Here is a 26,870-nt window from a genome sequence, read left to right on the forward strand (position 1 = left end):
TCCACGTGAGAAACGAGAGAAATGTGGACAGAATACAAAACAACACAGTGAGAGAGTGAGAAGCATCACGGCCTCGTATGGCTGAAGCATGTGGGAGTAAAAAGACATGCAGGTCTGATACACAAAGGGTTAATTATTAATAACCCCATGGCCAAGAAGAAGAAAAAGAAGAAGAAGAAGAAGAAGAAGAAGAAGAAGAAGAAGAAGAGAGGTAGAAGAAGAGAGGAAGAGAGGAAAAAGAAGAAGAAGAAGAAGAAGAAGAGGAAGAAGACGAAGGCCTCGAGACCACAAGGCCCAATGTACAAAATCTGAGTCCACTCGTACGTCCAGAGTTTCTCTACATCGACTTCAGAGGCTTCCTGAGATTCAGGGAATAAAAATATTGCTGTTTGTTCTTCCGTTTCTCTCCAGTCAACCAGAAATCAATCAACTCATCAGGAGGTTAAAAAGGGTTAAAGTCTCTCTCAACATGAATCAATAAATAAATAAAAGTCAGGATGTGATTAAAACCAGAAAACTCAGTTTTACATTACAACATGAAAAGTTTCTTGTTTTAAATCACTCACGTTATAACCAGATATTTTCATGTAATGACGTTTTCTCATTATGAATTATTATTATAACATATCATTTATTTGTGTTTAGCACAAAACTTACTCGTTATGACACAAAATCAATTTTCTCATTAAAACGAGAAAAGTTTCTCATTTATTATTTTCTTGTTTTCTCATTTTAACAACATGAAAGTTTCTGTATAACAACTTGTTGATTTTGTGTAATAACGAGAAGATATTGTGGTATAACAACAAAAAACGCTTGTTAAAACTGAATAATTTGGTAAATATGTCATAATAAAATGAAAAAGATCTCAAACCAAGAAACTTTTCTCATTCACTATTCACTATTTTGGATCTTTTTCTCATTTTAACAACATAGATGTTGATTCACAATATGTTGATTTTGTGTAATACTGGGAACATATTGTGATATAACAACAAAAACTGATTGTTAAAACATAATTTGGTAAATATGTCATAATAAAATTAAAAATATCTCGTTAAAACAAGAAACTTTTCATGTTATAACAAGAAACTGAGCAAATATTCTTTCTGTCATGTCGGCAGCAACACAATCTTTGAGAGTTTGACTATTTTAAATAAACGATAGCAGAGTTTTAAGAATGCAAAAATCTGAGAAAATTCTGTAAAAACATGTTAAAACCATAAACCTCACAATCTGGATTATCAGATTAAATTAAAAAAAGAGTAAAAATTCTGAAAATAAACTCAGACTTCATGGATTAACTCGAGAATTTTGAGAAATTATCTGAATTTTGAGGAAAAAAAGCCTCAAAGTTGGACAAAGAAAATGAACAAGAAGTCAGATTACATCATCAAAAATGAATTTGAAAATTACATTTAAAGAAAAAAGAAGTTTTCCTCAGAATTATTTTTTTTTTCAAATTTTATGATTGTTTTCTTTTCAGAAGTTTTTGTTTTAAGTTTAGGTATCGTTTAAGGAAAACGGTCATAATTCTGAAACAAAAGGCAAAAATTTGAGAAAATTGCAATTCAGAAGAGGATTAATCTTGTGACGACAAATATTATAAAATGACATGAGACAAAAGTCAAAATGTTAAGAATCAAAGATCAGGACAGATTTATGGTGATTGTTATGTAATTTTTGCTTCATTTTTTATGTTTCTTGATTTGTCATGTGTTGCATTTTTTTGGATTAGCCCAACACAGATAGAGTATCTCCGTCTTGTGCCTTTAAATTTACTGTATCTAAATATTCACCCAGTATATCCATATAAAATTATATCTGTCCATGAAAAACCACGAATCTCCAGTTTGTTAAAACAGAATAATTTGGTAAATATGTCTAAACTGAGCAAATATTCTTTCTGTCATGTTGGCAGCAACACAGTCCTCAAAATTAACATGAGAATTTGAGAAAAAGTCTGAATTGTGAGGACAAATATAATAAAATAACGAGACAAAAGTCAAAATGTTGAGAATCAAAGATCAGGACAGATTTATGGGGATTTTTATGTAATTTTTGCATCATTGTGATGATGTTTCTTGATTTGTCTGGTGTTGCATTTTTTTGGAATAGCCAAACACAGGTGGAGTATCTCCGTCTGGTGCCTTTAAATTTACTGTATCACAATATTCACACAGTATGTAAGAGATAATGTACAGCAAGCCGGTTTATTTCACAACAATGACCCGCTAACTGTACATTATCCCGCTTGTTACACGGCTACTTACACAAAAATGGTCCTCCAGAGTCCGACATCAGAACTGCGTCTATATAATATATAGAAATATATATTATAAAGAAATAACAGACCGTAAAATGCCGTGATTGACCAATCAGAATCGAGTATTCAACAAAGCTGTGTAATATACAGTATATATCGGCACTGTCCATGAAAAACCACAAATCTCCAAAACTGTTCAACAAAAACAGTTTTGAGCTTTGTGACGATGTATTTTTCAGATAATCCAGAGGCTTTATAATCTGAGAAGAGAACTCCTATTAAGAAATAACTCAAGATGCAGATTCTACAGAAGGTTCGTCTTCACAGTGCATTACTATTAATAACCGCACGGGTCTGAGTGCATTATCCTTCTTATACCACGCCAAAGATTAAAGTCTTATTTACTCATATTTCAGGGCAATAAATACAAGTTTATAAAGGTAAATAAACTGAGGACACTCTGCCAGAGCTGTGTGGTTATTTCTAAATAATGCACACCCTTTGGCCAATCAGGATCGAGTATATCACGGTATAACGCCTCTTTAGTGACGTAGACATTCCATTACTGTGAGTGAAATTAAAACATCAGCAGGTGAACGTTAACAATCTTAAATTAACTAATTTGAAGTCTTGCTAATTGTCCTTCTGAGCTTCCGTCATAAAAACGCCTCACACCTCGTAGTGGAGATCATTGAGCTCCAGTCTCGTGTAATGGCGTCTGTCAAAGGACTCCATCGCCTTGCGGCCGCCGACGGCCAGAGCCAGCGTGAGCACGGCGAGCCCCAGCACCATGAACGCCACCACGCCGCTCTTCAACGCCCCCCGCGCCGCCGACGCCTTCCCCCCCAGGTCGACGCTCGAGTTCTGGAGGGCGTGGTCGGACTGGAGGGCGTGGTCGGACTGGAGGGCGTGGTCCGACTGGACGGCGTCTTTGGGGACGATGACCAGACTCGCTGGTGGAGTCGTCCTCGCGGTGGCCAAATCGGTGGTGGTGGTAGTAGTGGTTGTAGTAGTAGGAGAAGGAGTTGTAGTAGTAGGAGAAGGAGTTGTAGTAGTAGGAGGAGTAGTAGTAGTAGGAGTAGTGGTAGTTGTACTAGTGGTGGTAGTAGTAGGAATAGTAGTAGTAGTGGTGGTAGTAGTGGGAGTTGTAGTAGTAGTAGTAGTAGTAGTAGTAGTAGTGGTGGTAGTTTCAGTGTTGGGATGTGGTTTTTCAGTAGTTCTTGGTGCAGCCTCTTTGTTGGCGGTTACAACAGGAAGTGATGTAGTGGAGCTCTGCGGCGGCAAAGAGGATGTGGTGGTGCTGACGGAATGAGGCTTCACTTTCTTGGCGGTTTTATTTAGCTTTTTACTGGTTTTGTTTGGCTTTTTGGTGGTGGTGCTGGTAGTAGAAGTAGTTGAAGTAGCTGCTGTGGTAGTTGTGGTAGTAGCTGTAGTTGTAGTTGTTGTAGTGGTTGTAGCAGTGCTGGTGGAGGTGGAGGTGGGTGCTGCAGTTACCGGAGGCATCGTGGCGATGATGATGATGGGTGGAGGTGCTGTTGTGGTGGCGGGAGCCTGCGTGGTGGTGGTGGTTGTGGTGGTGGTTGGTGTTGTGGTCGGTGTCGTGGTTGGTGTCGTGGTTGTTGTGGTGGCCGGTGGTGTTGTTGTACTTTGTGTGGTGGTTGTAGTGGTGGTTGGTTGAGTGGTTGTTGGTGTAGTCGGCGCTGGCATGGTGGTGATGGTGGAGGTGGTTTGTTCTGTGGTGGTCGTCATGGTGACAGGTCTCACTGTGGTCGGATGAATCAAACCTGTGAAGAAGAAATATTATCATGTTATAAAGCAGCTGATGTTGAACATGATTCATCAGGAGTCTTTGTGTTTCTTTCTCTTTTAGCTCTAATTTTGGTCTCCACCACCTCCTGAGGGAAATATCTGTCTCTTTAGTTGCTAAATGCTCCACTATGTTCACCAGCTAATCTCTATTGGGTCTCTCTGCTGTACTGTGGCTACAGCTTCTTATCAGAAAACAGCTGAGACTGAACCAGACAGGAAATGTGCTGGAAAAAACCCCCACAAAAAAAGCAGCTAAAAGAGGCAAAAAAGCTCCGTAGAGCTGCAGAGATGGTGATGCACTGCAATAGACCATATTCATACGGCGGCCATTTTGCTCTTACGTCACGCTCAGGGTGGGAAGGATCTCTGCCAATTTCATATTCATCCGGACAAAGACAGGCTAGCTAATGTTATGCCAACTGATGCTAACAAAACGTCGGCTAATACTGCATAATAAATCTACCGGTGTCTTGTAAAATGAAACCCCATAACGTTAGCCTAGCTTTGTCTCTGACTGACTGACTGAGGCTGCAGGTGAAGTTACCTTTGTAGATGTCGTAGGTGTTGATGCCGTCCTGAGCCTTCATTAGAGGACAGTCCTGCTCCGTCTGACAGTGGAACAGGAAGCAGTTATCATCGCCGGCGTTCTTGTTGGCGTTGAACACCGCCATGTTGCACTTGGCTCCTTCACAAACACAGAAACAAAGATGGAGGAACTCGTCAGCTGTATTCAAAGAGTTATTATATATGATGATGTTTATTTATATTTAACACAACTTTGTGATGAAGCCAAAAGCTGCTTGTATCTAACTGGTGTTATTCAAGGACACATTTAGTGTAACTTAGCACAAATACTGTTAACGGGGAAACTGCTAGCCTAGCTCTATCAGAAGAGGACAAATCCACATAGTGTACTCAGGGACCCCTCATGGCTCTCAGGGTTCATGGTCCCTGAACCCAGACCTGTGGTGACCCTGGAGGTCAAAGGTCTCAGTCCATCTCACCTGGTTTGACCTCCTCTGAGCAGCAGGCGAGGACACAGTCCCTCTCTGAGCGGACCACCCGAGTGTCCATGGCCGTCGTCGGCCGGTTCAACGCCTGTCTGACGTTCACGATGGCGCTCTGGTGTTGTCGGGAGAAACACGTCTCTGGCTCCACAGCCGACACAGGAAGTGATGTCATCATCAGCAGCAGCAGCAGTACCGTGGCAACAGGCAGCCTGAGCGTCCATGATGAGGGTGGCGTAGGCGCTGAAGGAGTCATGGCTGCAGCAGATCTACGGTCGGTGATCAGAAACGCCTCAGAGTCCTGAAGAGAGCAGAGATCCACACTAGTGTTCTGAAACACAGGAAACACTGAGAGTTATTCACCTTTGATTTAACACCGTCTTTAAAGGGTTTGTTCACACAAAATACAAAGAAAAATACAACCCATTACTGCAGGATTTTTTCAGCACCTTGTGATCCATCCTAACGTACCAGGATGTTCTGGATATATGCCATTAAAAAGACGACAGCTGGATGGACTATAACGCTGTGGACGCCACGTTAGTTCAGATCAGAAAGTCTCACAATAACACAAACTAACTAACCGATGGATGCAGCGGTAGACCAGCAACTCCCCTCATCTGAGAGGTAAAATTACTGGTTTTGTGAATGGAGTCTGGTGGCTTTGAAGAGAGCGATATAACAGCTTCAGTTCCCCATCAGAAAGGGCTCTCTGATGGCGAGGTAAAGCGGTGAAAATATTCTAAATATAGTGAAACACTTCAACTGATATTTTTCGGTGTCTAAAATGCGTTTTTCTGCTGCTCCCGTCCACAGACGCTTAACCTCGCCATCAGACAGCCCTTTACCTCGCCGTCAGACAGCCCTTTACCTCACCATCAGACAGCCCTTTACCTCACCATCAGACAGCCCTTTCTGACGGGGAACTGGAGCCGTTAAATTGCTCTCTTCAAAGCCACCAGACACCATTAAAAAAAACCACAGTAATTTTACCTTTTAGAACACGGAGTATACATACAACCCCACTTCTTTCAGTTATTTCCAAACTGATCACAGCTAACGTGGACTCAGCTAGTGCTAGCGCTCACATTAGTCATAACCTGATTGATTAGCTTCGATTAGCTTACTTTTTGCTAACAGCTGAGTGAGCGTTTCCATTTGAAATAAGGAAATAAAACCTCTTAAATTAACATATTTCCTTGGATAGTTGGTGGAGGGAAAACGTAATTTGATACTGATTATTTAAAGTAAAAAACTAAACTAAACTAAATGAACCCCTACATGTAAGACAGAAATAAAGTCTGATTTACTGAGTTTCTACAAGTTTTTAAAGTCTGAACACTTTGTTGGACTTCCTCTTTAAAACCCTCAGTGACAGTTTCTACTGTTTGTGACATGACAACGTCTTCTTCTTTCTGTCCCTGAGTCCCAGATCTGTCTCAGCAGAACAAAAACGAGGACTAAATTAGAAAAAATCAATCTGTGGAGTAAAAATAGAAATCTATAAATGGACGTTTCTCCTTCAGGAGGCGGTGAAGTAGCTTCCTTTTTTAGATTTCTACTGAAAGTGAATGAGGTCAGTGAGGTTTTATTGATGGAGATGGACACGTTATAATTAGTTTTTAGCTGTCAGATATAACAATATGTTGTATTCAGAGCAGAAACTCACCGGGCCGACAGCGTGAACCGTCCTCCATCAGATGCTCAGTGGATCTCTGGGTCCACAGTCCACAGAACAGGACTTTAACCCGTCTCCTGTGAGGGACAGAGAGGTATTATTTCACCTTATCTCCTTTACAGCTGCTGCTATCTGACCCACTATCAGACAGGTTAGGAACCAGGTGTGTCTCCATGTCTGGAGCTTCCTATTGAAACTCTGATTACATAAACATGACGAATTATGACCTTTATTTTGACCAGATTTTGGAGTGTCAAAGTTCTTTTTAATAATACAAACAATAACAAACTTTACAAAGTGCTTTGCATGAGAAAAACAAAACAATTCTGCACTTCAGTTACATAAAATGTAATACAAAATCAGATAATTAAATAGAATAAGACAAAAAAGACTGTAAAATGAGAACAAAACAGTAGAATATCTTAACTCAAGTAGGGATGACTTTTCCTGCCCTGTACCTATGCCGATACCCGTCCGATAACGAGTACCGATCTGATACCAGTGTTTAATTAATAAGCTGTATGCCTCACCGTGTGGAAGTGACTGTGACTGGGACATTGCTTTCCGAACTTGCCAAATTGCTAGCTATAAATAGCTATATAGCCACTAGCTAGCTAGATAGTTTTCTATCAACTGCTGGCAATAAACAGCTATGGCTAGTGCTAGCTGCTAGCTGCTAGCTAGCTTGTCAAAAGTTTATAAAATTAATTAATGTATGATATTATCTCAGACTGTTTAGGTTTACAGCGAAGAGATCAGGGTGTCTGAACCAGGCCAAGGGAGGCGCATGGCTAATTCACCGGTGTTAGCGTCATTTTGTCAACTCTGGTAAAGACAAAGCTAAAGTAAAACGATATTCGGTTAGAAAGGTAAGATTTTAGACATTAGTTTTACAGTATTAGATTAACTGAAAACATTACACGATCATTTCTATTAGTAGTTTCAGAGAATGTTAGCCAAAAAGTGTCTGAACCAGGAAACAGTTCCCTTAGTTTAACTCATTATTTTGAGATACTAAGATATTATTTGGGGATTTTAAGTATCTATTTCGAGAAAGTCTCTCATTATAATATATAATAAAATTACGTACTGGATCTTTTTTTTTTATAGGCTTCCATAAAAGGGCTGCACGGTGGTGCAGTGGTTGGCAATGGTGCCTCACAGCAAGTTGGCCACAGGTTTGAATCCAGTTTGGGGCCCTTCTGTGTGGAGTTTGAATGTTCTCCCCGTGTTAGCGTGGGTTTTCTCCGGGTACTCCGGTTTCCTCCCACAGTCCAAAGACATGCAGGTTAGGTTCATTGTTGACTCTAAATTGCCTGTAGGTGTGAATGTGAGTGTGAATGGTTGTCTGTCTCTATGACATGTCTCTATGTGTCAGCCCTGTGATAGTCTGGAGACCTGTCCAGGGTGTACTCCGCCTTCGCCCAATGTCAGCTTGGATCGGCTCTAGCCCCCCCGCCCCCCTGCGAACCCTAACGGGAGAAGCGGTTGCAGATGATGGATGATGTTAATGATGATGGGCTTCCATAAAAAAAAAGCTATGCTAACTGGACACTAATCTGACGATGTGAGCTGCTGGCTTAAATCGACGTTAATAAGCTAGTTTTTAAACATCGCAGTAAAGCACAGCTAAAGTCTGTTAAATAGCCTCATAACACGCTTATATTAATGGTTAAAGTGTAATTTTATATTAGCCAAAAAGTATCCGAACCAGGAAACAGTTACGTTAGTTTGGATTTACCAAAGTTTAACTTAGTTTAACTCATTATTTTGAAATACTATATTATTATTTGGATATAGTTTATCATTATAATGACGTACACCATCTTATCTTTTTTAATGGTATTGGCAGAAATGGGCTTCCATAAAAAAACGCTTCTCAAACTGGACGCAGTCTGACGATGTGAGCTGCTAGCTTAAAGCTTAAAGCTTAAAGCGACGTAAATAAGCCAACATGGCAGTAAAACACAGCTAAAGTCTGTTAAATAGCTTCATAACAGGAAGCTATTTAACAGACTTTGTGTAACTGGGTTATTCTATGAACCACCTGCCGTACTAACAGGTCTCTGTACTGGTTTTAATGGTGCTAATGTGACCGGATAATGGAGCCTAAACTGGGACACAAAGCAGCATCTCCCTTCCACGGTTGTACCTGTATTTTCACCGAGGACGCAGATTAACTCGGAGCCGCATCCATCGTCCCTCCGTCGGTCAGTCAGCAGCCTGATGAGTCGGTGTTTGACTGGAACCAGTAAACCAGTTAAAGATCCCAATAAAAAACAGTTCAGTCCCAGTAAGAAGCTTCAGCATCCCGAGAGGACATGCTGATAAAAAACAACTGGTGGCACGATTCAGAGATTCAGCTTTAAATGTAGAATATGAGCCAGCGAGCGTTCAATAAAACCGTCTCTTCAGGCGACATATTGTTATCATTATTAATATAATGATATATGTTAAAGCTAAATCCCGCCAGCAGCAGCTTCAGCATCAGTCTGTGTCTCCAGGAGGATGAACTATATTATTACATGATGGCTGGTGCGGAAGATGTGCTGCTCCTCTCCAGAGTCTGACCCATTTTAGTCTTTGTCCTCTGGAAGGGGGGAGGAGGGATGGAGGGATGGAGGAGAGGATGGAGGGATGGAGCCTGATGGAGCCTGCATCCCAAAATCAGACGGTTTATCAGCACTACTAAATAAATCACATTTATATGTACATAAAAAGATCTTTATTCCAATTTAAAAACCCTTTATTTTAGATAAAAATCCCTGTTTATGTCAGCAGCTTCATCAATAATTAAAGAGGCTCAACATGAACAATACATATGAAAGAAAAACACTTCACCAGTTAGGAGGTTTGAGCAAGACAAATATATGGAAGATCATTACCGTCAAAATAAACACAAAAATAAAAATTATTATAGATTAAGTCAAAATTCTGAAATACAAAGTCAAAATTGACATGTTTGATAAATGTGGGGGGAAAATAGATGAAATGTTGGGAACATGAAAAAGTTAAAATTCTGACATGTTAGGTCAAAACTATGAAATATTAATCAAAATGTTTACATTTGGAATGTATGGAAAAAAAATAGATGAAATGTTGGGAACACAATAGTCAAAATTGAATTTTCAAAAATCAAATTCTCAAATCAAAATTATGACATAAATAAAAATGTTTTACCTACTGTTAAAAAAATCTATTTTTTTTTTTTACTTATAACTTAAAATTTTCATCTCATAATTTCAGTTTACAAGTACTTAAAATTACTACCATAACTACATTTTTTAATTTTCATAATTTTGATTTAAAAGCATTTCTATTTTTTTTTATGGAAGATCATAAACGTAAAAAAAACTCCAAAACATTATGGGATACAAAGTTAAAACTCTGAAATATTAAGCCAAAAATGTTTACGTTTGGAATGTATGGAACAAATAGTTGAAATGTTAGAAACATGAAAAGCCAAAATTATGAGTTTTTAAATCAAAATTATCATACGTAGACGTACTGGGAGAAAATTAGGAGATTTAAATAAAGTAAATCACTTTTCAAAATAATAACTGAGTCCAAATTATGACTCAAAATGTGTAAAAAATATCCCTTACTATTAAGTATCTCATAACTTTGATTTTAAAGTAAAACATTTTTTTAATCATTACTAACTTTTCAACAGTTTTTTTTTTTCTGGAGGAAATGTGTTTCCACAATATGGCGGCTCTTGCAAGAATAATTATACTAAAAAAAGATTTAGTCATCACCATTCAAAATTCTACCTAGATTTCATAACTTCCTATGTCAGAATGTCTATTAATTTAAATTTGTTATGTATAATATTATTGAACACATCAAATCAGACTAAATGTGTATAAACAAGCGGCAGAATATACTTCCCATCAAATGCAGAATTTTCTCCTGTTTGAGTGGCCTTTTTCAAATAAAACAACATATTTGTAAGCAGATAAGAAAAGTTTAGACGCAGGACTTAAAAAAAAAATGGACTTTTAAATCAATATATATATATATATATATATATATATACACACACACATATACTGTATATATATATATATATATATGGTCAGAGTGAAACAAAGAACAACACAAAGTTAAATGTTACCAGTAATGAACAGTTTTATTGAATTATTAAACTGAAATATTATTTTTACAAGTTTGAAGGATCTGTGACATAAACAATGACTTTAACTAACTTAATATAGTGACAACTTTAAGATAAAGTATTTATTCTGACGGTGAACATGGTTCTATGGAAGTCCGTTTCTGACAAGAAATTAAAAACAATAAAACCAGAATAAATTTAAGGAATGACAAAACTAAAAATACCTTTGGTCGGTCCAAATTAACAGATAAATTTAACAATAACAATTGTTAAATAGCAAGTCAAAATTTTGAGACAGTAAGACACATTTTTGACTAAGTTGAAATTATTTTACTTTAATTATTAGATATACTGAGTCAAAAATGATATCTCATAACTTTTTGAATTTGACTTACTGTCTCGTAAGTTTGATTTAGGAAATCTAATAATTTCTTTTACTGAATTCTGATGTGATAAATTAATAATTTCACATGAGTATCTTTAGGTTTATCATCTCAAAGTTTTCCTGGCGTTAATGGTCTTCCTTATCCTTGTGTATCTTTGAATCTTTCAGCATCTTCTCATCGTCTCAAACTGGACGTTTGTTCAGACGAACCACTCGATGGTATTTCAGAGTTCAGTTCGAAGGTGAATGTCCCATTCCCATTGGTTCAGGTGAGCGTCCCGTTCCCATTGGTTAAGGTGAAAGGTGTGACGCTGCTCTGCATCAACAGATGATTCTCTTGGTCTCTTCATTCAGTGTCGGCCATCTCTACGTCATCCTGAGATCCAGCTGCTCTCTTTTTATTTTTATTCTTCTTCTTCTTCGTGGTTGGAGCAGATGATGAGTCCTGCTTCTTCGTTGGTGCTTCAACTGAGGAAACGACGACAACAGAGGAAACATTTTAGAGTTTTAAAAGACTCGGTCCACCACTTCCTGTCCAGTCCTGACCACAGACTGTATATAAAGATGGCCGACGCGTCTTCACTTCCTCCCACCGTGGAGAAGTGAAGCCAACATATCCCGGATACGGGAGCTGCCATCTTGAGATTTTGGCATCATTTGGAGCCAGAGTCTACGCAGTAGTGATCGGGGGGTGGAGCCGCGGTGTCGAGGTCACCCGCCAGAACCAATCACGAGTCGATACAATACAGACGTAGGCACAATTGTTGGTACCCTTCCGTTAAAGAAAGAAAAACCCACAATAGTCACTGAAATAACTTGAAACTGACAAAAGTAATAATAAATAAAAATTTACTGAAAATTAACTAATGAAAATCAGACATTGTTTTTGAATTGTGGTTCAACAGAATCATTTTAAAAAACAAACTAATGAAACTGGCCTGGACAAAAATGATGGTACCCCTAGAAAAGATGTAAAATAGTTTGACCATAGGGACATATTAAACTAAGGTGTGTCCTGTAAATAGCATCACAGGTGTCTTCAAACTTGTAATCAGTCAGTCTGCCTATTTAAAGGGTGAAAAGTAGTCACTGTGCTGTTTGGTATCATGGTGTGTACCACACTGAACATGGACCACAGAAAGCTAAGGAGAGAGTTGTCTCAGGAGATCAGAAAGAACATTATAGACCTTCATGTTAAAGGTAAAGGCTATAAGACCATCTCCAAGCAGCCTGATGTTCCTGTGACTACAGCTGCACATATTATTCAGAAGTTTAAGGTCCATGGGACTGTAGCCAACCTCCCTGGACGTGGCCGCAAGAGGAAAATTGATGACATATTGAAGAGACGGATAACACGAATGGTAACCAAAGAGCCCAGAACAACTTCCAAAGAGATTAGAGGTGAACTCCAAGGTCAAGGTACATCAGTGTCAGATCGCACCATCCGTCACTGTTTTAGCCAAAGTGGACTTAATGGAAGACAACCGAGGATGACACCAAATCATAAAAAAGCGAGACTGGAATTTTCCAAAATGCATATTGACAAGCCACAAAGCTTCTGGGAGAATGTCCTTTGGACAGATGAGACAAAACTGGAGCTTTTTGGCAAGTCACATCAGCTCTATGTTCACAGACGCAAAAATGAAGCATCCAAAGAAAAGAACACTGTACCTAATGTAAAACATGGAGGAGGCTCGGTTATGTTATGGGGCTGCTTTGTTGCATCTGGCACAGGGTGTCTTGAATCTGTGCAGGGTGCAATGAAATCTCAAGACTATCAAGGCATTCTGGAGCGAAATGTGCTGCCCAGTGTCAGAAAGCTTGGTCTCAGTTGCAGGTCATGGGTCCTCAAACAGGATAATGACCCAAAACACATCTAAAAACACCCAAGAATGGCTAAGAACAAAACATTGGACTATTCTGAAGTGGCCTTCTATGAACCCTGATCTAAATCCTATTGAACATCTGTGGAAGGAGCTGAAACATGCAGTCTGGAGAAGGCACCCTTCAAACCTGAGACAGCTGGAGCAGTTTGCTCACGAGGAGTGGGCCAACATACCTGTCGACAGGTGCAGAAGTCTCATTGAGAGTTACAGAAATCACTTGATTGCAGTGATTGCCTCAAAAGGTTGTGCAACAAAATATTAAGTTAAGGGTACCATCATTTTTGTCTAGGCCAGTTTCATTAGTTTGTTTTTTTAAATGATTCTGCTGAACCATAATTCAAAAACAATATCTGATTTTCATTAGTTCATTTTCAGTGAATTTTTATTTATTATTACTTTTGTCAGTTTCAAGTTATTTCAGTGACCATTGTTGGTTTTTCTTTCTTTAACGGAAGGGTACCAACAATTTTGCCTATGTCTGTATAAATGTAATTTTAAGATAAGATATTCCTTTATTAGTCCCACAGTGGGGACATTTGCTTACATCTCCAACATTTCTGATCCTGAAAACTGTTTAAAAATGGTTTCCAATTGATCCCAACACTGCTTTTAAACAACACTAAAAGTGGGTTATTTTAGTGATGTATAAGTTTAAAACCTGCAGAACGTCTGTGGAAACGAAGAGCAAATTTGGACCTAAATAGGCCGTAACTGTGGAAGACAATCTTGATCTTCTTTATTGTTTATATTTAGTTTTATTTCACACTTTTTTTACTGCAACTGCTGAACAGTTTCTCTCTGCATAAATAAAGTTTGATCTCATCTTCCGTCTCGAATCAGATTGCTTTTAGATGGACGACTTTAGTCGGAGATTAGTCCTCCATCTTTTTACAGTGTAGTCGTGTTAGAAAGATGTCTCTTCTCAGCCGGTATGAATTACAGTATAGCAACTCTTTACCTGGCTGTGTGGACGTGGGAGTGTTGATTTAGGACAGTAAACAGTTTGTCATCAGTTCCCTTCCATAGAGGCCTTCTCCTGTTTCATGTGAGTGTTGTTTTAAGACAGTAAACAGTTTGTCATCAGTTCCCTTCCATAGAGGCCTTTTCCTGCTTCATGTGAGTGTTGTTTTAAGACAGTAAACAGTTTGTCATCAGTTCCCTTCCATAGAGGCCTTCTCCTGCTTCATGTGAGTGTTGTTTTAAGACAGTAAACAGTTTGTCATCAGTTACCTTCCATAGAGGCCTTCTCCTGCTTCATGTGCTGCAGCTGTTTGATCAGCTTTCGTTTCTTCTTCCCAGACAGTGTGATGTTCGCTCGTGGACTCGAACTGAAAATAAAAAATAAAGACATCACACGTCTCACGTTTACTCCAAACATCAAGTCTAACATCAGAATATGACGTATTTCACCGGTCACTGACTTTCTCTTCTTCAGGTGATGGATGGTGATGAGACCCTGATCGACCACGGCGCCGACGATCTGATGTCTCTTCCTCTTCTCTCTGCTCAGAACTCGCCGCCGCTTGAACAGATTCCTACCGAGTTCCTGCGGGACGACAACGACAGGAAGGATTTAGGTTTACAGATGTGATTGTGACAGTTTGTCTCAGCTACTAAACTTCATGTTAGTATTTCTGCTGCTCTGGAGAATAATATCAGGCTTCATGCTGCAGTGTGATCCTCCGTCCAGCAGAGGGCAGACTGATAACACAACAGGAACAACATCACTAAACGCAGTTTGACTCTTTCATCATCATTTAATTCAACTAGAGCTGCACGATTCTGACAAAATATTGATATTAGAGGAAATTATTCTCATTTTCAATAAAAAACATATTAAAATGATTATGGTGTGATTTTTGCAGTGATCTGTACCAAATATGTTTTCCTAAGCAGCACCACAATATTTAATTTAAAATGCTATTTTGACACATTTCCCCTTTAACAAATATTATGATTTCCTCCTCATACTGTGATTTGAAAACTGCAGGAGGCCATGCTGCGATTTTGATAAAATGTTATATATATATATATATATATATATATATATTCATATATCTTATATTTTCATATAAGAACAAGTACTCAGATCTTAAACTTAAGAAAAGTATTAATACCACAGACAGTGTAGAAATACTCTGTATCGACATCAAAATAAAAGTAGACAGTATGCAGAATGTCTCCTTTCACCGTGTTGCATTATTAATATTATATTATTCATTTTTTAAATCACTAATGGATACATGTGAGAGTATTTTAATGTTGTAGTTCGTCAATGTGGAGCCACTTTGTGATACTTTGTATTGTACTTTGTATTGTACTAGTTAATAGTATAGTATAGTACTGCATCATATCACATGGTTTTCGTATTTAAAAGGTAACTAGTAACGTAAAGTAAAGCTGTCAGGCAAATGTAACGTTAGCTGTGCAGTAAAGAGTTCAATATCTCCCTCTGGGACGTAGTGGAGGACATGTAGTAGCATAACATGGAAATACTCAATTAAAGTACCATGGATTTGTACTCAAGTATCGTTATAGTACTCGAGTAACTGAGTATGACAGTCCTGATCCAAACTGTGTAATCTAAAGACACAGATATCAGGCTATAAAATATATTTCATGTTGTATAACAACCACTTTAGCTAAATTAGCTAGAGAAGTGTTTATGTTAGCTCTCTATGTTAACTGCTAACTGCTAGCTGTCCGGTTATATCTCATTTAACTTTGATGAAAACAACTGAAGTTTAATCGTCATTTCTTCCTGAACTTTATCATCACATCGTTGATATTAAACAGAGTTTCTTACAGTTTTCGGTCTGTTTATCTTTCCTCCCGGTGGAGACATGCTGCTTCTTCACGTGGAGACAGTGTGGAGCTTCTTCTTCTACTGTTTCAATTCAGGTCACATCTCCGGACTGGTGGCTCTCTACTGCCCCCTCAGTTCTGTCCACACAGCTGGCTGACAGCCGGGTGTTAAATAATGCCACCTAGTGGCCACATCTGGGTACTACAGCGTTTTTTATTTCCATTATCTAATACTTTTATATAATATATAACATTCTTTATTTATGATTGTAGTATTGCATTGCTATTCATTATTAATTATTTTTTAATTAATTATATTTTAGCTGTGTAACACATTTATATCCACAGTAAATGGATAATTCTACAGTAGTAGTGGTAGCAATAATTATAATATTAATAATAATAATATTATATATAAGGCATTTGCATAAAAAATATGCAGCTCAAAGTGATTTCCAAAAAAAGAAAAGAAAAAACAGACAATTTAAGCAACTGTATAAATAGTAAAATATATTTAAACAGAGAGGAAAATATATAAACAAAATAAATAAAATAATGCACCCTGCTTACCTCATTTTAATTAATATAATCTTATTTATTATCTAAATTTCAGCATATTTCAGCTGAAGATTGTGAGGTTCATTTGTGTTTTCCTTTTAAACTTCGGTAAATGAAACATTTTGTCTCTAATTTTATTTATTTATTTATCTATCTATCCTATTTTAACCCTTAGTGGAAATTGTTTAGTTTTAACATTGTACTATGATTGTTTTCCCTTTATGTGAAGCACCTTGAGATTTCTCTCTATTTTAAAGTGTGCTATATAAAATTAAATTTATTATTATTATAAACTCATTCCACTGATTGAGGACCAGCTGCTGATGTAAACTTCGTTCCATTCGGAGCCTCAGAGGGAACATTGATGACCGACCAGATGATATTATGAGTTTCTGCACATCTGGCCCGTCGCCTCCAGCTGTTTTCAGCTGCATCCACCACAGCGGTTCAGATTCAGATGTAACAATAAGAGGGTTTGACGCAGTAATTGTCTCATTCTTCCTCCTCCAGATGGACTGAACTCTCTTTCTCTGTGAATCTACGACAGCGTTAATGAACTCTGACACAACATGAATGGACTCAGAGGGTCTGGGATCAGTTTGAAACGTCGCTCTAGTTTGGTTTTGGGCAGAATTTTCTCTTTTATTTTAGGTCTGGAAGAGTTTCAACGTTTCTTTGATTTGAAGCCAGACGGGAAATGTTTTGTGTTTTATATGTTTTTCATCTGAACAATCAAAGAGTTTCTGGGAGTTTTCAGACTCCTCTGAGGGAAAATCTGGTTCCATCATTTTAACAAAATGGTACCAGCTTTTTTTCTGAAAAAGTTGTTGTCAATAGTCTGTAAAAACAACATGTCAGATTTGCTGTTTTTTGCTGTTTTGGGTCAATTTGGGAGGAGAATCAGAACCAGGCCAGCTTGAGACCAGATTCAGCACCCAGAGCTTACAGACATAACAAAAAAAACAAGGTTAGCATTCAAAACTTAGGTTAGCATAAAAAATAAGGTTAGCATAAAAAAGCAACGTAAGCATATACACATTCACGTTAGCATAAAAAATAAGGTTAGCATAATGAATTTACGTTACTATAAGAAAATAAGGTTTGTGTAAGAGAGTAATATTAGTATAAAAATAAGGTTGTGATAGCATAAAAAAGTTATGTTATAATAAAAAGTTACGTTAGCAAAAAAAGTTACGTTAGCATAAAAAGTGACGTAAGCATAACAAATTTACGTTAGCAAAAAAATAATAATGTTAGCATAGAAACAGTAACATTAGCATAAAAAAGTAACGTGAGCATAAAAAATAAGGCTCGCATAGAAAAGCAATATTAGCATAGAAAAGTAATGTAAGCATGAGAAAATTACGTTAGCATAAAAAAAGTAATGTTAGCACAAGAAAATAACGTTATCTTTTATTTTATTGTTTGCCTGCAGTTCCAGTTCTGGATATTATGAGTAATGTCCTCAAAGTATTTATCACTCACGTTTTTTTAGCTTAGAGCTAAATAACTTACAAAATGGAACTAAATCAATCCAACCTCTGAATACATTTTTTACCTCCTAACTACAGATCCCAGAGCTGCTGTAGAGGCAGACTGGCCTTAATTATATATATATATATATGTATATATATATATATAGAGTGTTTTGTTAATATAGTTAAATTCATGTTTAATTTGGGACAAACAACCATTGTTTCTGAAGGGTTTTATTTTATAAACAGTGCATCTAGCATTGCGGACAGCCAGGGCTTTTATTTTGAATTCCATGCAGGTGCACTGTGGGTAATCTACAGCAGAGAGAGACTGTCATGCTGTGGGTAAGTTGGTCCGGTGCTAGCTCCGCTATAATAAGTTGTTAATTAGGGCCCGAGCACCGACAAAGTCGGTCCGAGGACCTATTGTAATTCAAATGATTATTAGGGCCCGAGCACCGACAAAGTCGGTCCGAGGACCTATTGTAATTCAAATGATTATTAGGGCCCGAGCACCGACAAAGTCGGTCCGAGGACCTATTGTAATTCAAATGATTATTATTCTTATTATTATTATTATTATTATTCTTATTATTATTATTCTATTATGTCTTTGAGCGTGAAAACGAGGTGCTTGGGATAATGAACTTTTTTTGAAATTTTGCACACGTGTCAGACGTGCGTGAAATGAATATCTGATATGGGTTTCGTGCTCGGGTGTGGCAAATTGGCTCGCTAGCGCCCCCTATTGAGTAGCCCCGACGACACGTTTCCCCTAAATTTACGAAATTTGGTAGGTATATGTACCATGACGAGACGTAAATAAAACCCTCTTGGAGGTATACCGTAAACCCAACCGGAAGTCGGCCATATTGGATTTTATGGCGTTTTTTTACCATTTCCAGGCGCTGTACTTTAACGAACTCCTCCTAGAGATTTAACCCGATCAACTTCAAATTTGGTCAGTAGTATCTTAAGACCTTTGGGATGAAAAGTTACTCAAAGATCAAAAAGTTATCGAACTATGTTGCCGTGGCGTGGCGGCGAAAAAGCGCCATTCGCCAAGAAACAGGAAGTTGTTGTAACTTTGTCGTACATTAACCTATATGCTCCAAATTTCTCATGCCTGATAAAAGTCCCTCTCTGACACCATCCATATGCAAATTTTGGCTCGCAGTCATAGCGCCACCTAGTGGTAACAGGAAATATCATGTTTTACACATTGATGTACTCTGCCTCAGAAATTAATCACATCTACCTGAAACTTGGTCAGTAGTATCTTAAGACCTTTGGGAAGAAAACTTATCAAAAGATCAAAAAGTTATCGAACCATGTTGCCGTGGCGTGGCGGCGAAAAAGCTTCATCGCCACAAAACAGGAAGTTGTTGTAACTTTGGCGTATAGTAACCAATCTGCTCCAAATTTCTCATGCAAGATAAAACGTACATGAAATAAATATCTGATATGGGTTTCGTGCTCGGGTGTGGCAAATTGGCTCGCTAGCGCCCCCTATTGAGTAGCCCCGACGACACGTTTCCCCTAAATTTACGAAATTTGGTAGGTATATGTACCATGACGAGACGTAAATAAAACCCTCTTGGAGGTATACCGTAAACCCAACCGGAAGTCGGCCATATTGGATTTTATGGCGTTTTTTTACCATTTCCAGGCGCTGTACTTTAACGAACTCCTCCTAGAGATTTAACCCGATCAACTTCAAATTTGGTCAGTAGTATCTTAAGACCTTTGGGATGAAAAGTTACTCAAAGATCAAAAAGTTATCGAACTATGTTGCCGTGGCGTGGCGGCGAAAAAGCGCCTTTCGCCAAGAAACAGGAAGTTGTTGTAACTTTGTCGTACATTAACCTATATGCTCCAAATTTCTCATGCCTGATAAAAGTCCCTCTCTGACACCATCCATATGCAAATTTTGGCTCGCAGTCATAGCGCCACCTAGTGGTAACAGGAAATATCATGTTTTACACATTGATGTACTCTGCCTCAGAAATTAATCACATCTACCTGAAACTTGGTCAGTAGTATCTTAAGACCTTTGGGAAGAAAACTTATCAAAAGATCAAAAAGTTATCGAACCATGTTGCCGTGGCGTGGCGGCGAAAAAGCTTCATCGCCACAAAACAGGAAGTTGTTGTAACTTTGGCGTATAGTAACCAATCTGCTCCAAATTTCTCATGCAAGATAAAACGTACATGAAATAAATATCTGATATGGGTTTCGTGCTCGGGTGTGGCAAATTGGCTCGCTAGCGCCCCCTATTGAGTAGCCCCGACGACACGTTTCCCCTAAATTTACGAAATTTGGTAGGTATATGTACCATGACGAGACGTAAATAAAACCCTCTTGGAGGTATACCGTAAACCCAACCGGAAGTCGGCCATATTGGATTTTATGGCGTTTTTTTACCATTTCCAGGCGCTGTACTTTAACGAACTCCTCCTAGAGATTTAACCCGATCAACTTCAAATTTGGTCAGTAGTATCTTAAGACCTTTGGGATGAAAAGTTACTCAAAGATCAAAAAGTTATCGAACTATGTTGCCGTGGCGTGGCGGCGAAAAAGCGCCTTTCGCCAAGAAACAGGAAGTTGTTGTAACTTTGTCGTACATTAACCTATATGCTCCAAATTTCTCATGCCTGATAAAAGTCCCTCTCTGACACCATCCATATGCAAATTTTGGCTCGCAGTCATAGCGCCACCTAGTGGTAACAGGAAATATCATGTTTTACACATTGATGTACTCTGCCTCAGAAATTAATCACATCTACCTGAAACTTGGTCAGTAGTATCTTAAGACCTTTGGGAAGAAAACTTATCAAAAGATCAAAAAGTTATCGAACCATGTTGCCGTGGCGTGGCGGCGAAAAAGCTTCATCGCCACAAAACAGGAAGTTGTTGTAACTTTGGCGTATAGTAACCAATCTGCTCCAAATTTCTCATGCAAGATAAAACGTACATGAAATAAATATCTGATATGGGTTTCGTGCTCGGGTGTGGCAAATTGGCTCGCTAGCGCCCCCTATTGAGTAGCCCCGACGACATGTTTCCCCTAAATTTACGAAATTTGGTAGGTATATGTACCATGACGAGACGTAAATAAAACCCTCTTGGAGGTATACCGTAAACCCAACCGGAAGTCGGCCATATTGGATTTTATGGCGTTTTTTTACCATTTCCAGGCGCTGTACTTTAACGAACTCCTCCTAGAGATTTAACCCGATCAACTTCAAATTTGGTCAGTAGTATCTTAAGACCTTTGGGATGAAAAGTTACTCAAAGATCAAAAAGTTATCGAACTATGTTGCCGTGGCGGCGAAAAAGCGCCTTTCGCCAAGAAACAGGAAGTTGTTGTAACTTTGTCGTACATTAACATATATGCTCCAAATTTCTCATGCCTGATAAAGGTCCCTGTCTGACGACATCCATATGCAAATTTTGACTCACAGTCATAGCGCCACCTAGTGCTAACAGGAAATATCATGTTTTACACATTGATGTACTCTGCCTCAGAAATTAATCACATCTACGTGAAACTTGGTCAGTAGTATCTTAAGACCTTTGGGATGAAAACTTATCAAAAGATCAAAAAGTTATCGAACTATGTTGCCGTGGCGTGGCGGCGAAAAAGCGCCTTTCGCCAAGAAACAGGAGGCTGTTGTTACTTGACTTTACATAGTCCAATCTGCTCCAAACTTCACAAGCTGGATAATGGACCAGGCCTGAAGACATATATGTGGTATTATGCGTGATAGTCATAGCGCCCCCTCCAGGAAACAGGAAGTTGTTGTAAATTGGCTGTACATTGTCCAATCTTCCCCAAATTTGACATGTTTTATAAGAGTCTTGCCCTGAAGACATGTACGTGCCCCGACGTGCGCGTTCCCCCGACGTGCGCGCGTGGGCGAGGGCCCGATCATCGCTGCTTGCAGCTTTAATTATTCTTATTATTCTTCTATTATGTCTTTGAGCGTGAAAACGAGGTGCTTGGGATAATGAACTTTTTTTGAAATTTTGCACACGTGTCAGACGTGCGTGAAATGAATATCTGATATGGGTTTCGTGCTCGGGTGTGGCAAATTGGCTCGGTAGCGCCCCCTATTGAGTAGCCCCGACGACACGTTTCCCCTAAATTTACGAAATTTGGTAGGTATATGTACCATGACGAGACGTAAATAAAACCCTCTTGGAGGTATACCGTAAACCCAACCGGAAGTCGGCCATATTGGATTTTATGGCGTTTTTTTACCATATCCAGGCGCTGTACTTTAACGAACTCCTCCTAGAGATTTAACCCGATCAACTTCAAATTTGGTCAGTAGTATCTTAAGACCTTTGGGATGAAAAGTTACTCAAAGATCAAAAAGTTATCGAACTATGTTGCCGTGGCGTGGCGGCGAAAAAGCGCCTTTCGCCAAGAAACAGGAAGTTGTTGTAACTTTGTCGTACATTAACCTATATGCTCCAAATTTCTCATGCCTGATAAAGGTCCCTGTCTGACAACATCCATATGCAAATTTTGACTCGCAGTCATAGCGCCACCTAGTGGTAACAGGAAATATCATGTTTTACACATTGATGTACTCTGCCTCAGAAATTAATCACATCTACCTGAAACTTGGTCAGTAGTATCTTAAGACCTTTGGGAAGAAAAATTATCAAAAGATCAAAAAGTTATCGAACCATGTTGCCGTGGCGTGGCGGCGAAAAAGCTTCGTCGCCAAAAAACAGGAAGTTGTTGTAACTTTGGCGTATAGTAACCAATCTGCTCCAAATTTCTCATGCAAGATAAAACGTACGTGAAATAAATATCTGATATGGGTTTCGTGCTTGGGTGTGGCAAATTGGCTCGCTAGCGCCCCCTATTGAGTAGCCCCGACGACACGTTTCCCCTAAATTTACGAAATTTGGTAGGTATATGTACCATGACGAGACGTAAATAAAACCCTCTTGGAGGTATACCGTAAACCCAACCGGAAGTCGGCCATATTGGATTTTATGGCGTTTTTTTACCATTTCCAGGTGCTGTACTTTAACGAACTCCTCCTAGAGATTTAACCCGATCAACTTCAAATTTGGTCAGTAGTATCTTAAGACCTTTGGGATGAAAAGTTACTCAAAGATCAAAAAGTTATCGAACTATGTTGCCGTGGCGTGGCGGCGAAAAAGCGCCTTTCGCCAAGAAACAGGAAGTTGTTGTAACTTTGACGTACATTAACCTATATGCTCCAAATTTCTCATGCCTGATAAAGGTCCCTGTCTGACGACATCCATATGCAAATTTTGACTCACAGTCATAGCGCCACCTAGTGGTAACAGGAAATATCATGTTTTACACATTGATGTACTCTGCCTCAGAAATTAATCACATCTACGTGAAACTTGGTCAGTAGTATCTTAAGACCTTTGGGATGAAAACTTATCAAAAGATCAAAAAGTTATCGAACTATGTTGCCGTGGCGTGGCGGCGAAAAAGCGCCTTTCGCCAAGAAACAGGAGGCTGTTGTTACTTGACTTTACATAGTCCAATCTGCTCCAAACTTCACAAGCTGGATAATGGACCAGGCCTGAAGACATATATGTGGTATTATGCGTGATAGTCATAGCGCCCCCTACAGGAAACAGGAAGTTGTTGTAAATTGGCTGTACATTGTCCAATCTTCCCCAAATTTGACATGTTTTATAAGAGTCTTGCCCTGAAGACATGTACGTGCCCCGACGTGCGCGCGTGGGCGAGGGCCCGATCATCGCTGCTTGCAGCTTTAATTATTCTTATTATTCTTCTATTATGTCTTTGAGCGTGAAAACGAGGTGCTTGGGATAATGAACTTTTTTTGAAATTTTGCACACGTGTCAGACGTGCGTGAAATGAATATCTGATATGGGTTTCGTGCTCGGGTGTGGCAAATTGGCTCGGTAGCGCCCCCTATTGAGTAGCCCCGACGACACGTTTCCCCTAAATTTACGAAATTTGGTAGGTATATGTACCATGACGAGACGTAAATAAAACCCTCTTGGAGGTATACCGTAAACCCAACCGGAAGTCGGCCATATTGGATTTTATGGCGTTTTTTTACCATATCCAGGCGCTGTACTTTAACGAACTCCTCCTAGAGATTTAACCCGATCAACTTCAAATTTGGTCAGTAGTATCTTAAGACCTTTGGGATGAAAAGTTACTCAAAGATCAAAAAGTTATCGAACTATGTTGCCGTGGCGTGGCGGCGAAAAAGCGCCTTTCGCCAAGAAACAGGAAGTTGTTGTAACTTTGTCGTACATTAACCTATATGCTCCAAATTTCTCATGCCTGATAAAGGTCCCTGTCTGACAACATCCATATGCAAATTTTGACTCGCAGTCATAGCGCCACCTAGTGGTAACAGGAAATATCATGTTTTACACATTGATGTACTCTGCCTCAGAAATTAATCACATCTACCTGAAACTTGGTCAGTAGTATCTTAAGACTTTTGTGATGAAAAGTTACCAAAAGATCAAAAAGTTATCAAACCATGTTGCCGTGGCGTGGCGGCGAAAAAGCTTCTTCGCCAAAAAACAGGAAGTTGTTGTAACTTTGGCGTATAGTAACCAATCTGCTCCAAATTTCTCATGCAAGATAAAACGTACGTGAAATAAATATCTGATATGGGTTTCGTGCTTGGGTGTGGCAAATTGGCTCGGTAGCGCCCCCTATTGAGTAGCCCCGACGACACGTTTCCCCTAAATTTACGAAATTTGGTAGGTATATGTACCATGACGAGACGTAAATAAAACCCTCTTGGAGGTATACCGTAAACCCAACCGGAAGTCGGCCATATTGGATTTTATGGCGTTTTTTTACCATTTCCAGGCGCTGTACTTTAACGAACTCCTCCTAGAGATTTAACCCGATCAACTTCAAATTTGGTCAGTAGTATCTTAAGACCTTTGGGATGAAAAGTTACTCAAAGATCAAAAAGTTATCGAACTATGTTGCCGTGGCGTGGCGGCGAAAAAGCGCCTTTCGCCAAGAAACAGGAAGTTGTTGTAACTTTGTCGTACATTAACCTATATGCTCCAAATTTCTCATGCCTGATAAAGGTCCCTGTCTGACAACATCCATATGCAAATTTTGACTCGCAGTCATAGCGCCACCTAGTGGTAACAGGAAATATCATGTTTTACACATTGATGTACTCTGCCTCAGAAATTAATCACATCTACCTCAAACTTGGTCAGTAGTATCTTAAGACCTTTGGGATGAAAACTTATCAAAAGATCAAAAAGTTATCGAACCATATTGCCGTGGCGTGGCGGCGAAAAAAGCGCCTTCGCCAAGAAACAGGAAGTTGTTGTAACTTTGTCGTACATTAACCTATATGCTCAAAATTTCTCATGCCTGATAAAAGTCCCAGTCTGACACCATCCATATGCAAATTTTTACTCGCAGTCATAGCGCCACCTAGTGGTAACAGGAAATATCATGTTTTACACGTTGATGTACTCTGCCTCAGAAATGAATCACATCTACCTCAAATTTGGTCAGTAGTATCTTAAGACCTTTGGGATGAAAAGTTATCAAAAGATCAAAAAGTTATCGAACCATGTTGCCGTGGCGTGGCGGCGAAAAAGCTTCTTCGCCAAAAAACAGGAGGCTGTTGTTATTTGACTTTACATAGTCCAATCTGCTCCAAACTTCACAAGCTGGATAATGGACCAGGCCTGAAGACATATATGTGGTATTATGCGTGATAGTCATAGCGCCCCCTACAGGAAACAGGAAGTTGTTGTAAATTGGCTGTACATTGTCCAATCTTCCCCAAATTTGACATGTTTTATAAGAGTCTTGCCCTGAAGACATGTATGTGCCCCGACGTGCGCGTTCCCCCGACGTGCGCGCGTGGGCGAGGGCCCGATCATCGCTGCTTGCAGCTTTAATAATATAATTAAAGTTGTTACACAGTGTGGAAAAGTGGCCAATATTATATTATTTAACACTGTAACTCGTGTACAACACTTTTAGTAATTTATCAGTCCTGTAAATGTATTATTACCAGTTATGTTCATTAAATATGCATGTTAAATATGTTACGTAGCGTAGCCATGCTGGCTCAGGTTCACTGTTATTAGCGGAACGTGCCCGCTGTGTTCCGTGGCGTTCCTGGAGGTGGCAGCAGAGCACAGTTAGCTGCATGTGGACCTCTTCTGTTGTTGAGGGAAGATAAAAACTAATGGACATTTGGAGTTTGGGGTAAAGAAACACACTAGCTATACTGGTAAACATCACATTTAATTCATTTTAAATTGATATGACTATGTGGATGTGGAAAGATGTTGTATGTATTTCATGTTCATGTTTTTACAATATAATTGTAACCTGTGTTGAAATGTATCACTATACGATCACAATGTAAAGCAGCACAGAGAGACTGTCATGCTGTGGTTGGAGCAAGCTGTGCTGACCACCTTAACAATATTCCTGTCTGGTTGTGTGTGTCCCATTAACACAGAGGAATAAATACTCAAGTGCTCCATCCACCTCGACTCCCGTGCCATAAATGGGTGAACATGCAGAACAGAAACAGATTGGTCACATATGTATATATATACACATTCTATATATATATCCTGTGTTCAGGTCTCTCTGAGTCTCTGAGTCTTTAGTTTGGTTTGGTGTTGAATAATTGTCTCTGAGCTGCTGTTTCGCCTCTCTCTCTCTGCTCGCCGTCTCTCAGCTCGCCGCTCTGCTGCCAAACCAAACTTGTCATGTCGTGAAGCCGCGGCGGCGGTGGGAATTATTTTAACGGCTCACGTAGAGAAGCCAAGTTCCTCTGGCCTGGTTCTCGGGCCTGGAGCTGTTGATCATCTCTAATTGAATTCTGGATGGAAT

The 26,870-nt window shown here is 39.2% G+C and overlaps 2 protein-coding genes across 3 annotated transcripts; both read right to left on the bottom strand.

The window, feature by feature from the left end:
* Window positions 1–2,321: 2,321 nt before the first annotated feature.
* Window positions 2,322–9,348, bottom strand: mansc1 (MANSC domain containing 1). Of its 2 annotated transcripts, none has more exons than XM_037761000.1 (5): window positions 8,913–9,348; window positions 6,752–6,837; window positions 5,080–5,413; window positions 4,620–4,760; window positions 2,322–4,050 (listed from the first exon to the last, which is right to left on the bottom strand). In XM_037761000.1, the coding sequence occupies exons 3-5, from the start codon at window positions 5,336–5,338 to the stop codon at window positions 2,936–2,938; spliced, it is 1,515 nt and encodes a 504-aa protein (XP_037616928.1). In that variant the 5' UTR covers window positions 5,339–5,413; window positions 6,752–6,837; window positions 8,913–9,348; the 3' UTR covers window positions 2,322–2,935. The 2 variants fall into 2 exon arrangements, with proteins under 2 accessions (XP_037616928.1, XP_037616929.1); XM_037761001.1 differs by lacking the exon at window positions 8,913–9,348 and adding an exon at window positions 7,851–8,050.
* Window positions 9,349–10,866: 1,518 nt separating this feature from the next.
* c23h11orf98 (chromosome 23 C11orf98 homolog) lies at window positions 10,867–16,098 on the bottom strand. The gene is made up of 4 exons (XM_037761033.1): window positions 15,955–16,098; window positions 14,570–14,694; window positions 14,379–14,476; window positions 10,867–11,730 (listed from the first exon to the last, which is right to left on the bottom strand). Exons 1-4 carry the CDS (start codon window positions 15,991–15,993, stop codon window positions 11,609–11,611), a joined length of 384 nt encoding a protein of 127 aa, XP_037616961.1. The 5' UTR covers window positions 15,994–16,098; the 3' UTR covers window positions 10,867–11,608.
* Between the last annotated feature and the right edge of the window lie 10,772 nt (window positions 16,099–26,870).

Source organism: Sebastes umbrosus, chromosome 23 (assembly GCF_015220745.1).
Source record: "Sebastes umbrosus isolate fSebUmb1 chromosome 23, fSebUmb1.pri, whole genome shotgun sequence".
NCBI classification, from domain to species: domain Eukaryota; kingdom Metazoa; phylum Chordata; class Actinopteri; order Perciformes; family Sebastidae; genus Sebastes; species Sebastes umbrosus.